General features: G+C 36.0%; 1 protein-coding gene across 1 annotated transcript; it reads left to right on the top strand.

Annotated features, from left to right (window-relative positions):
• Positions 1-1717: 1717 nt before the first annotated feature.
• On the top strand, positions 1718-3465 carry LOC113339452. Its single transcript, XM_026584721.1, has 3 exons — positions 1718-2621; positions 2714-2906; positions 3078-3465. Exons 1-3 carry the CDS (start codon positions 1718-1720, stop codon positions 3463-3465), a joined length of 1485 nt encoding a protein of 494 aa, XP_026440506.1.
• Positions 3466-12999: the final 9534 nt, after the last annotated feature.

Genomic DNA, 12999 nt, shown 5'->3' on the forward strand with positions numbered 1-12999 from the left:
AGGAGATGTAACGAGTGCGAAGATTTGCAATCAGGTAGATGTAAGAAATTATGAAGGGAAAGCAAAGAAGCGAAAGGATCGCTGGAGAAAAGAAAAAGAACTAAAAAAGTAGGAAGAGTTTCGGATATACATGATCAGAGCGAAAGAGGGAAAAGGAATACCAAGTGAAGCACCAACGAAGGAAGGTGAACATATTAAGACGATTAAGGAACCAACACCAATGGGAGAACCGAAAGTAAATTTTACCGCAGTAGAACCAACAAAAGAAATAAACGTTGGATCTGAAGAAGAACCAAAAATATTAAAAATAGGAACCAAAATGGATAAAGAAGAAAAAACGGTAAATATCTTGCGAGAATATAATGATATTTTCGCGTGGAGTATGGAGGAAATGCCAGGGATAAATCCGTCTGTCGCATGTCATAAATTGAACATTAAAAAGAATGTAAATCCATTTAAGCAAAGAATAAGGAAGATCGCAATTGATTATCATCCACAACTAGAAGCAGAGTTGCAAAAGATGTTGGATGCAGGGATTATAAGGGAAGCGAAATATCCAGAATGGATAGAAAATATGGCGGTAGTACCAAAAAAGAATAACGGGATACGGATCTGCATATATTTCACTGATTTAAATAAAGCGTGTCCGAAAGATAATTTTCCTTTACCAGATATACCTCAAATGGTAGAATCGGCGTCAGGAAATGGAAGAGTCTCAATGTTGGATGGATATAAAGGTTAGTATCAAATTCCTGGATGAAGAAGATCAAGAACATATTGTTGTCTTCGCACCAAGAGGTTTATACTGCTATACGAAAATGCCATTTGTATTGAAGAATGCGGGTGCGACATATCAGAGAATGATGGAAAAAGTATTTCAAAAGTGGATACATAAAACATTAGAAGTCTATGTCTATGACATGTTAATTAAGATTAAAGAGGCAAAGCATCATGTTGATGATTTGCGAGAAATCTTTGAGCAGATGCGAAAATTCAATATTATGGTGAATCCAGAAAAATGCGTCTTCTGTGTATCATCAAGGAAATTCTTGGGTTACATAATATCCAAGAAGGGAATAGAAGTTGATCCAGAAAAAATACAAGCAATTAGAGATATGCCGCCCCCTGCAACAGTGAAAGACGTTCCAAAGTTAAATGGATTGGTAGCTTCGTTGGGAAGGTTTATCTCACGCTCTTCGGATAAGTGTAAACACTTTTTTAACATATTAAAGAAGGGGACCAAATTTGAGTGGACGGAAGAATGTGATAAAGCATTGTAGAGCATAAAAAATTATTTGGTGAATTTATCCATTATGCAAAAGTCCAAACCGGGGGAGAATTGCTACTCTATTTAGCATCAACATCGCATGCGTTAAGTGCAGTATTATTACGCTCGGATGACGGGATAGAAAAACCAATATATTACATAAGTAAAACTTACAACTCAGCAGAGAAAAATTATTCAAAGATTGAAAAGCTAATTCTCGCATTGGTGTATGCATCATTCAAGCTTCACATTTACTTTCAAGCTCATAAGATTAAGGTATTAACGAAGGTACCAATTGAACCAACAATGAAGAATTCAAAAAGATCAGGGAGAGTTGAAAGGTGGAATGCACAATTAGGGAATTATGAAATTGGTTACGAGATTTTATCTTCACCAAAGTCACAAGTTATCGCAGAGTTTTCATTAGAAGAAGATGAATATGTAGAAGAAATGATAGATGTGGATGAAGACCACGGGAATCCTAAAGACTTATTAACTGATCGGAATTCAAATAGATGGGAAATATTAGTGGATGGATCATCCAATGGAGAAGGGAATGGTATTGGTATTGTATTCATTTCACCAACAGGAGCGCGAATGGCTTATTCATTCAGACTGGATTTTGCATCCAAAAATAATGAGACTGAGTATGAGGCAGTTGTACATGCATTAAAGCTAGCAATTGAAATGAAGATAGAAGATGCACGAATAACTAGTGATTCACAGCTAGAAATTCGCCAAGTAGAAGGTACATATAGTACAAATGAACCATCTTTGCAAAAATACAAACAATTGGTTATGTATTTAGCAGCGCGAATTCCAAAAATAAGTTGGAGACACATAGGCAGAAAGGACAATAGACTCTCAGATGCATTGGCCTTCATACCTTCCATGTTAATAGATCCAGTTGCAAGGGACATAAAAATACAAACACTCTTTTTACCATCTATAGAGAAAGGAGAAACAACTCAAACAGATGTGATGACAATAGAAAATATGGAAGAAGAAAGTGTGAGCGAAGATAAAGATTGGAGAACTGAAATCCATTTATACATAAAGAAGGGAGAAGTACCAAGAAAAAGGTTGGAGGCACACAAATTAAAAATTCGTGCGACGAATTATGAATTGAGTGAGGGCGTTCTTTATAGAAGATCATTCCTGGGACCTTCGCTCAGATGTCTTACGCGAAAAGAAGGGATAGAAATTTTAAAGGCATTACATTATGGAGATGCCAGTAATCATAGCGGAGGAAGGTCACTCGCATATAGAGCAAAGATACAAGGCTACTATTGGCCATACATGCATGATGATGCGAAACAAGTCTCAAGAAGATGTGAAGAATGTCAACGTCATGGCAAAATTCACCCGGAGCGATGCTAAATTCATCAACAAATGTGTGGCCCTTTGGAAAATGGGGGATCGACATTGTTGGACCATTTGTACCAGGAACAAGACAAAAGAGATATTTGATTGTCGCAACAGACTATTTTACAAAATGGGCAGAAGTAAAAGCAGTTCAGCACATTCGTGGTAAGGACATATTCACATTCATCTTTGAAAATATTATATGCAGAGTTGGTATTCCTGCACAGTTAGTATCTGATAATGGAAAGCAGTTCGAGGGTGATAATATAGAAATGTTATTGAATGCGTTCAAAATTCAAAACGGAAAATTTACTCCTTTATATCCACAAAGTAATGGACAAGTAGAAGAAACAAATAAAACGATCGCAGATAACTTGAAGAAGAAGTTAGAAGGACACAATAAAGGATGGTGCGAACAAGTACATAATGTCGTATGGGCTTACAGGACAACAAGGAGAGAAGCAACAGGGATGTCACCTTTCTGTTTAACATATGGGGTTGAAGTCGTGTCACCAACAGAGGTTATCATTCCAACAACAAAGAAAGAAGCTTGGGAGAAGAATCTAAGTGCAGATCTGATTCTAGCAAAACTTGATGACTTGGAAGAAGCAAGAGAGGTCGCTTTACAACATATGGAAAATTATCAACAAAGACTAGATCGAGAATACAATAAACGTGTTAAGATAAGAGAATTTCAACCAGGGGAATTGGTGTTGCGAGAAATCCCAATTTATCAGAGAGGGGGTGATGGGAAATTGGAAAAGAAATGGGATGGACCCTATATAATAAAAAGGATAGTTGGAAATGGAGCTTATGAGTTAATGGATCCCTAAGGGAGAGATATGGGTCGAATATTAGATCGTCCTTGGAATAGACAATATTTGAAGAAATATTATCCATAGGAGTTTGCGAATTTCATCGCACAAGTTAGCACATGTGAGAGGTTAAGAATATGAATCCTCATCTTTGAACAGGGATTTAGTATTTGATTCAGTAAAAAAGTTAGAAAAGTTCGCTCATATTTAAGAAACTCTTTTTTAAGAAAAAGGCAAATGTAAGACATCAAAATAAGACCTTAATAAAAGGTATCAGAAATGATTTTTAATAAGATAGACTAGGAATTTGAATATGGAATGCAACCTAGTTCGCATACATGCAAGAGGCAAAAAAGTAAGACCTATCGCACGTCATAGTCGGAAAACCTAGAAAGCATGACTCAAGGGAAAGTTATACCAACCCTCGAACTTGAGTCATGGAGATTTGGGGTGAGAACAAACGAAAATGCCAATCCGGGAGAGGTACCTTAAATTTTCAGTCTAAGATAATAATCTTATACTGAGAGACTAAGGTGAGAAAGTCTCTCCTAAGGAGTGCAGAAACTCGATCCGTCGAGGTACACGGTTGAGTCAAGAGTTCCCGGGGCGTCTGGGGCGTACCTTGCCACTCTTGACAATTCCTGACTATGATGCACTCGGTCCAAAGATACCCCACTTATGGTGCGGTCTCGCAACCATAAACCTCATCGGTAGTGGGATGTGAGACCGCGAAATCGTCTGGTTGTTGAATTAACTGGATGGGAAGAGACATAACCTTAACCCGATAGAGGTAAGCTTCCTTGAAGGTGCAATCATGGGGAAAATAAGGACGGCACCCTCTATTAGGGAGCTGAATTGTGTCAAAAGACGTATATGTCATAAGACTTTTTACTAAAGGGAGTATTAAGACTTATCATATTTAAGCGATAAGACCTGAAGAGGAAATAATACAAGAAAAAGATAAGATGAGATCAATGGGTCGATACACTACAGTGTAAAGACCGCCTGCGATCTCATCGCACAGAAGGCAAGATAAGACCTTTACATAGGAAGGCAAGATAACACCTCATGAGAAAGAATATATACAAACTAATGATTGTTTTGCAGGAAATTCAAAATTCATTAGATCGCACACTTGTTTTATACAAGAAATATAATAAGAGGCAAGTATGGGAATTGAAATAATAAAATATTATCTTCCTTGTAACAAACAAGTTCAAAATGTATCAAAACAAAGAAGGGAAATACTGGATGAAAAGAAAATTAAACATGTTCAGCAGCTACATCTTTTTCGACCAAAAACTTTTCAGCAGCTACATCTTTTTCGACCAAAAACTTTTCAGCATACAGGATTCTCGATTTCAGCATTAGTCTTATCAACATACTTGTCCTTCTCAATTTGATCCTCTTCATCCTCTTGATCCTTCTCATCATCGCTCACAAATTCATAATCACTATCTGGTTCAGGGTACTCTTCATCTTCGCTTACATTAAGAGGAGTAATCTTTACTGCAAGAAGAGAGTTGCTTAGAAGAATTCCATTAACTATAGATTGAGCACTAGCATGAGCCTTGCGAATATCTCCCCTTTCAAGGTTTCTAGCATTGATCTCTAAAAAAGATTGTTGATGTGCGAGTCTTCTTCGCGCTATGTCTCGAGAAGTAGAAAGAGAAAGTTCAAGGTTCGCATGAGATACTTCCAGGTTCAAATGCTCTTTGGGAACTTTGGATAAATCATATCTCAACTTAGAAATAGTAGATTGATGTGACTTTTCAGAATCTGCGAAGTATAATAAACTATCAAAATTGGAAATAAACCTCGCATTAATGAAATTCAAAGAATTAGTTAAACAGTAACAAGGAAGTCAACTCTAGCTGACTATCTTCGCGGAATTTAGAAAGGAAAAGGGTGTTATTCTTCATACTTTCCATAGCTTTATAAAAATCATCACCAACGGAACCATTAAGACGGGAGCGAATCTTGTTTTCATCAGCAGAGAGAGACTTATTCTTTTTCTTAAGAGCCTCATGAGATTGCTTTAATTGATTATATTGTTCTTGAAGCTGATTCTTCTTCACAGTCAAATTTATTTTACTTTGAATGATTTTTTCATTTTGGGTCTTTAATTCCTTAAGTGATGTCTCATGCAGTACTTCAAGTGAACGAAGAGCTAGCGCTTGATATTCGTTTATTTTCTGAAGAATTGAATATTGTTGCGAAAACATTGCTTCTTTGCTTAAGAAAGAATGCTTCTCCCTATAAAGGGTATGATTTTCTTCTGACAATGTTTCATACATTAGATCGTCATTACGTGAAAATTTAGAAAAATGGGATATTTGACTATTTAATACTTCAATTTCTTTAATACTTCAATTGAATGTTGATTGTTTAGTTGGTTTAACTGATTCTGCAACTTCTCGTTATTCGCTTGAGTATCCTCAGCAAGATATTGAAACGTATATCTCTCCAAAACTCGCCTCTGATTTAAATCTTAATAAATGCATGAAGAAATTTAAGAAATGTTGGTAAGCGAAGAAATATATCATAAGGTACCATAAGAAAAGGAGAAAAAGTCACCTCTAAGTTCTTGGTTTCGGTTGCGAAGGTTTTCAGCCTCAAGATTTGCAACTTGAAGTTCTCCCCTCAATTTTTGGACCTCTTGAAGTTCCACTTTCAACCTATTGACTTCATTCTCCAAGGAAGCATTTTGTTGCGAAAGTTCCAATTGAGAGCAGCTAGATTCAAAACGCCCTTCGGCAAGAATCATTCGACGATGAGAATCCTAAAGAAGAAAGAAGATAAGGATAAGAGGTTAAGATATTAAAGTTGAGCCAAAACATGAAAAGGGGACTTACCAAGACATCTAGAGCAGTATGGAATCTTAGATCAATTTGAGAATGGATCTCATCTCTTGTAGCTCTATCAGAGGGAAATTCGCAGAAGTTTACTTAAAGCAGAGAAAATGTGAAGTTTGCAAGGGTCATTAGTAGAGGATTGAGCAGAGTTGATGATGTCGGACAGAGTTTGGGAAGCAAAATTCACACTATCCAAAGCTTTTTTGCTAAGAGAAAGGGAATTAAATTACAGAGAGGAACATGAAGAAGAAGGGATGGATATAGGAGGAGAAGGAATAATAAAATCTGTAGGGAAGGATACATTAGCAGAATTTGGTTGAAGATCAGTATGGATGAATGAAAAAAAAGTCTGATTCGCACCCGATGAATTCGCAGAGGCAGTAATAGGGATATCTTTCATCCCTTGATCAACAACAGTTTCCTTTTCACCAGGAAAAATTTCTTCAAAGGTAACAGAAATATTTGCATCAGAAGTTTGAATTGGGGTGATAGAGGCATTAGTATCAGAAGTTCGAATTGTTGCTAAAGGAGTGACGTTTGCGACATCAAAGTAAAGAATAAAAATATTTGACTTCATTGTTGTGGGCTTGCGAACTTTCTTAGCCTTTGGTTTCTTGACCTCACCCATCTCACAATCAGAAACCTGCGAAAACAAAGTAGATAGAGGCAACAATATTGTTTAGTTAAAATTGGATATTTCTTACTTCTTTGTTGTGCAAATTTTTCCTCTTATGAGATTCTTTATTTGTAACATCTGAAGAAGAATTAGGGTTTGGAACGGTTATCCTCAGGGCGCTTAAAGAAGAATTTTTCCTGGAATAGTATGGGAATTGGGTTAATTAAAAAGATAACAGTTACAATCAAGAATCATGATTATCAGAAGAATAAAAAGATAAATCTTGAAAGAGGAAAACAAACTTTGCATTTTTATCCATGGCAACAGTAGTAGAAGAACAACAACAGTAGAAGCAGAAGAACAGTAGCAGCAAGAATGAAGTAAACAACGGAACAAAGAAAAAATTCAGTGAAGAAGAAAAGAAAAGTTTATTCTTCTTAAACGAAGTCAATAAATAGGTGGAAGAGACGACCGGTTATAAATGGTTTGAGCCGGTAAAAAGGAGAAGGATCGACACGTGTGAATAAATAAACTGGAATTCCGGAGGAATGTCGGCAAGGTAGAATACGAAAAGATATACACATGCGATATTATAGGATGAAAATTTCTCACATCGCTCACTTCAGAATGTAAGCGAAATGAGAAGAGGAAAAATGTAGGAGTGGAATATCGCACAAATAATAAGTATGCGAAGTAAGGATTATCTGACGTAAGCGAAGACTATCACACATGGCAAAGTTGAAGTGACACATTGGATAATGTCAGCAAAGTCACGAGTAAAGTGTGATGTTCTATGCGAAGTATAAGCTGTGCGAGAATGAGTGAGTGTAAATGAGCGAATGTATCGCACAATAATTCCGAAAATAGTGTATCTCTTAGCTGTCATCCACTATGAGGAATCACTATATAAAGGAAAGAAGTCATCACGTAGGAGAGAGATCTTTTAGTGTGTGTGAGACAAGAAACTAGGAGAGAGAAAGTTTATTTGGAGAGCAAGTAAAGTCATTGTAAAGTCATTGTTATCCATTGTATCCAATTATAATCCATGAAAATTAATAAAGAATTCATTATGATTACTTGAGTGATTGTTTTAGATACATTGGGGTGTGGTTGTAGGTTTTCCTGCAATTACAAACAAAGCCTAAACAAGCTCCAAAAAAAAATTAGTTTAAGCAAAAAGGTTTATGTTACTCAGTTTTCTCAACAACCTTGTTGAATCCCTAAAATCATGTTTTGGGGTCATAATTTTTTGATGTAGTTTGTATCCAAATTTGAATGATGCAAGGAAGAAACACGTTAATAAAAAGTAGATATAACTGTGTCAACAAGTAACTACGACTGACTAAGATTTTGGTTGATTTCCAAAGTTTTCCAGAAGAAAATTAGACTGCACTGAATAAACTAGACATTAAATTAGCAGATCCAAACCAAGGCAAACAAAAAGAACAACAACAAAAGGGAGACTATTTGTGTACATGTATTAGTCTCAACTGTTATGCCCATCTTTGAAGAAAAGATTAACGAGTGGTTGTTGTAATGACTTCGTATAGGTAATGTGTTCAAATACACATGCTGTCAGTCTTCCAGTTCTTAATTGCTTTGACAAATGAATGATTTGGAATAGGTATTAGTCCTTTCTTTTAAGAATTGTATATAGGTTCTGAATTGCTTTGGAAAAATAAGACCTTCAGTATTTTAGTAATTTTTGTCTAAGGGCTGCATTAGAAGTCCCAAACTAACAAAGAAAGGTATTTTTGGAACCCATAAACCATGCAATTCTACGAAGATGCATGATCAGTACAAATATTGATTATGGACTCCACTCAGGTTACCTAAATCTACGTATGAAAAAAAGAAACATAGACTTACTAACATAGAGGAATCCAGTAATCACCATAACTGCACTGTTCAACCATGTAATAAAAACAGCACAAAAAGAAGTTACAACTGACGTGCAATATATTTATACGCAAAACTGGGGTTTTTCAATGCGAATCCTTTCTTGTAATCTACCTCTTTCTCTTTTAGTTGCTCAGAGTTTGGATTCCCTCCTCCAATGTCGCCCTTCTATCTTCTATGAAGTTCCACAATATGGGGGATATGTACCTTCCACTCCTATTATATTCGTCCGACTCCATTAGTGTACAGCTCTGACTACCTTGACACATATGCATGGTTTTCTTCAGAAGAATCAACCTTCAAACCTCTCGTTTACTATTGTCTACACCAGTTCAGTTTTAGTGATTAAGGGAAGCCAATTGAATCACAAGCAAAATATCAAATTCTTCTTGAATATCTATACATTAAATTAATATGATACTGTATGCAACTTGCGAGAATACGAATGCTGGTTTAGAAAGTTCAACAACAAACATGTTGTAGAGAAAAAGAGTGAGAGAAAGTACCTTATGTGAATCTTTCCCAGCCTCGACAGTTTCATAAGGAAACCAATTTGCGTCTCCAAGAAATACTTTATCCATGCAATGAAAATATCATTGCTATACTTCCTCTTGATAGCGACCTGGAAAGGTTTAGGATCGAATTCCAAAAGTTAGATAGTGCTTTTCCAATGATATTGTTAGTGCTCACTTCGTCCTTTAAAAGAGTTATAATTATATTTTTACGAGCTAGTTGCACAGTGGGGAAGTTCAAAGCTTATTACAAATTTTGAAGAAAGAGTACAGATTTTCTTTTCCAGAAGGTAAGAGTAGTAACTACTAACCAGCAACTAGCAAATTAAGCAGATATGGCTGACAATTAACTGTAGCTCAACACAGAAAACTGTATCATCTAGAGAAGCTGCATCGGCCCAATCTAACAGAACTTTATGTTGTGCTTCTTTCTTAATGAATATTTGTCTCCTTAATATTTAAAAATAAAAAAAAAAACTTTATCCACAATCTTTGTTTCCTACCCTCTTTAGTTTTCGCCAATGTCTCAAAGCATCTCTTGAGATCCGAAACTAAAACAAGTCAGCTAACACAAAACAACTGTGAGTACAAATTGGAACTTCAAACTAAATCAAAAGAAAACGTAAAATAGTTGCAACAATTTACCTTTGCATGATTGCTTCTAGTTTTTTTTCTTTCCTTCAATAGAAAGACTATCAATTCTAGGTACATCATTTTTTTATGATAATATGAGAAAATAGAGCTATCAGAATTATAATATTAAGAAGAGTTACGCAATTTCACATTGATAGCATTACGCATGTTCCACCTAAACCCTTACATGCAGTTGAACCAGCCCATTATTTGTGATTAAGGGTTTAGTTAAGAAACTCATCTTACATGATATAATTGATAGAGCGTTTTTTTATTCTTTGATCACGCAGAATAAGTATCCTTGGTGACAATAGACTGATTTTACATTGTGGTCAGAGTTCACATTTGCTATCTGAAAAACAAAAATGCGGTCCCGTATAGATTATGCTTCATTTCGTTTAGATATGCAAATTTTATGAGTAGCTAAGTAGCTTCTTTAACCAAAACGTTGAAGTTTTTTCTCTAATCCCAATAATGCATCACATACACATACATAAGCACTAGAGCACAAGAAGTTAAAACTAAAAACTTAAGAAAAGGACAAAAATAATATCGATGCATGCATTCCCATTTGCTCAGCCAAATAGCTAGCGGTGTGGTGGCAGCATCACATTTGAAGTCGCACTGTTTAAGATTTTGATTTGAATGTTTCATCTTGTTTATCTTCCGCGTTACTGCAATTTGCAATCGATATACACACATGCATATATGCATACAGGTAGACCACATAGCCCATCATGAAATAGAGATATGTAGCATTTCGACAATTATAACCACGTATTAGGGTGCTACAGTAAGAATTTATCCAACCGATTCAAATTCAAAATGACCGATCTAATGTAATGCAATTCAGAATTTCATACATCAAAATCTTAGAAACTGAGTCGACTTATTGAGTTAACTAGGTAGGGTCGTTATTTAAATCGTTTCTTGCTTTGACACTCGTTTGATCTGTCTATTATTCATTTATACTTCATTACTCATATATCTCTAGATACTTCATTTTCCAAGCGTGGAGACTCTTACAAAAAATCTCATGGTGATGGTTATATCTTTGATGTAATTTTGTATCCAAAACATTAATTGTTGAGATTATTAGTCTCACATTCTTGGGCAATCTAAGATCTTGCAGTTTATAATTTTTTAGGGCCTCTCCATTCATTGTCAATTGGTTTTGAGTTGGATGCCAGTATTCTAACATGGTATCAGAACTCGCTATTTGCGACGAGTTTTTGACCATGCATTTACTCCGCGTCACCCGATTTAATTGTCTGCGTGTTAGACCCAACGAGGCTACACGTGAGGGGGTGTTCCCGATTTAATTGTTCGCGTGTTAGATCCAACGAGGCTACACGTGAGGGGGCGTGTTGAGATTATTAGTCCCACATTATTGGGCAATCTAAGATCCTACAGTTTATAATCTCTTAGCGCCTCTCCACTCATTGCCAATTGATTTTGAATCGGATGTCCGTATTCTAACATAACACCTTGATAAAAAGGCGGAAAATATGATTGTGTCAGCAAGTTATTACGACTAACTAAGATTTTGATTTCTTTCCAAGTTATGCAGAAGAAAATTAGAGTGCATCCAATAAACTAGACATTATAATAAAACAAGAACATTTTATACCATGGCAAACAACAAAAGGGAGACTATTTGTTTATAATTAGTCTCAACTGTTATGCCCAACTTTGAAGAAAGATTTAACGAGTTTGTTAATGACTTCACAAATATAATATGTGCAAATACTCATGCTGTTACTCTTCTGGTTCTTAACTGCTTTGACAAATGCATGAATTTTGAATAGGTATTAGGCCTTTCTATTGGTTCTAAAATTGCTTTGAAAATATTTCAGCATTAGTGATTTCTGTCTAATTGCTGCATTAAAAGTCCCAAATCAACAAAGAGAAATAGTTTTGGAGCCTCGAGGTAACAGAAAATTCGTGCATAATGCAATTTGGCGAAGATGACCAGTAAAAGGTAATTTTTGACATGAAGTCTCTCAATGCCGTCGAAGACATTTGAGCAACCCTCCTGCATACATTGTTAGGTGATAAGAGGACGGATATGACAAAGCAGTTTCACTTACACGTTAGGCAAAAAAAAAATAGTTTTACTTAGACCTAAGATATTGAAATCCCACTGCCTGATATGATGAGATTATGGCAATAACATGGTGATCCTATAATGCAATTAGGATTCTAGATAGGAAAGGGGCAAAAGTAATAACTCTACCAGTCATAGATACAGCTAGCACACATTAAAGTAGCCTAGCTTTGATGTTCTTACTTCATTACCGTGGGGCCACAAATTAGAATGAGATCTTCATATTATGCCCAACTTTCAGGGATTAACGGGTGGTGGTTAATGACATTGCATACTATTAAAAGAATCAAAACACATTCCCTTTCAGTTATCATCCAAATGAGATCACAATTGTTTGCATGTGCCCAACCAATTCAAATCTTCATTGTTACAAAACGGGTTACAGGAGATAACCAGAAAAAGTCAAGAGTAGATCCTTGTCAAAAATTAGCTTCTTAATAAGCAAATTAGAGAAACATGACCGGAATCTGCAGATAATCTCCAATATAGATTAAAACCACCACAACAACAACCATGTTTAAGAACAATATCAAAAGAGAAGACATAACCTGCAGCTAACATAGATTAATACCCTTCTTATAATTATTATAACTGCAGTCTAACTATACCAATAAAATTCCCCAAAAGACACAAAAAGAATTTACGGACCCCTACCCAAGACATTGCATTTTTTTTTCTAAGATGAATAGGATCCATTTTACTACTCGATGCAAATTTATTCTTGTACTTAGGGCTGCACAAAACGGACCCAATCCACCAACCCAATTCGCACCCGCCGAAAAATACCCGCATCCGACCCAACCCTCCTAGACGCGGGTCGATTATACAGGTGATCATATCAGAACCCACCGTATGTTGGGTCAGGTGCGGGTAGCAACTTCTGTCACCCAACCCAACCCGCTCACCCGCCTAGAATACCCTAACCCTTAG

This window comes from Papaver somniferum, unplaced genomic scaffold (assembly GCF_003573695.1).
Source record: "Papaver somniferum cultivar HN1 unplaced genomic scaffold, ASM357369v1 unplaced-scaffold_21, whole genome shotgun sequence".
NCBI classification, from domain to species: Eukaryota; Viridiplantae; Streptophyta; class Magnoliopsida; order Ranunculales; family Papaveraceae; genus Papaver; species Papaver somniferum.

What these genes read in the sequence shown, in the direction of transcription:
- LOC113339452 (XM_026584721.1), top strand. Translation starts at nt 1,718, where the DNA reads ATGATAGATGTGGATGAAGACCACGGGAATCCTAAAGACTTATTAACT. An exon ending in TGAAGAATGTCAACGTCATG is followed by an intron (nt 2,622 to 2,713) that starts GCAAAATTCACC and finishes CATTTGTACCAG; the next exon opens with GAACAAGACAAAAGAGATAT. An exon ending in GAGGGTGATAATATAGAAAT is followed by an intron (nt 2,907 to 3,077) that starts GTTATTGAATGC and finishes ATGGGCTTACAG; the next exon opens with GACAACAAGGAGAGAAGCAA.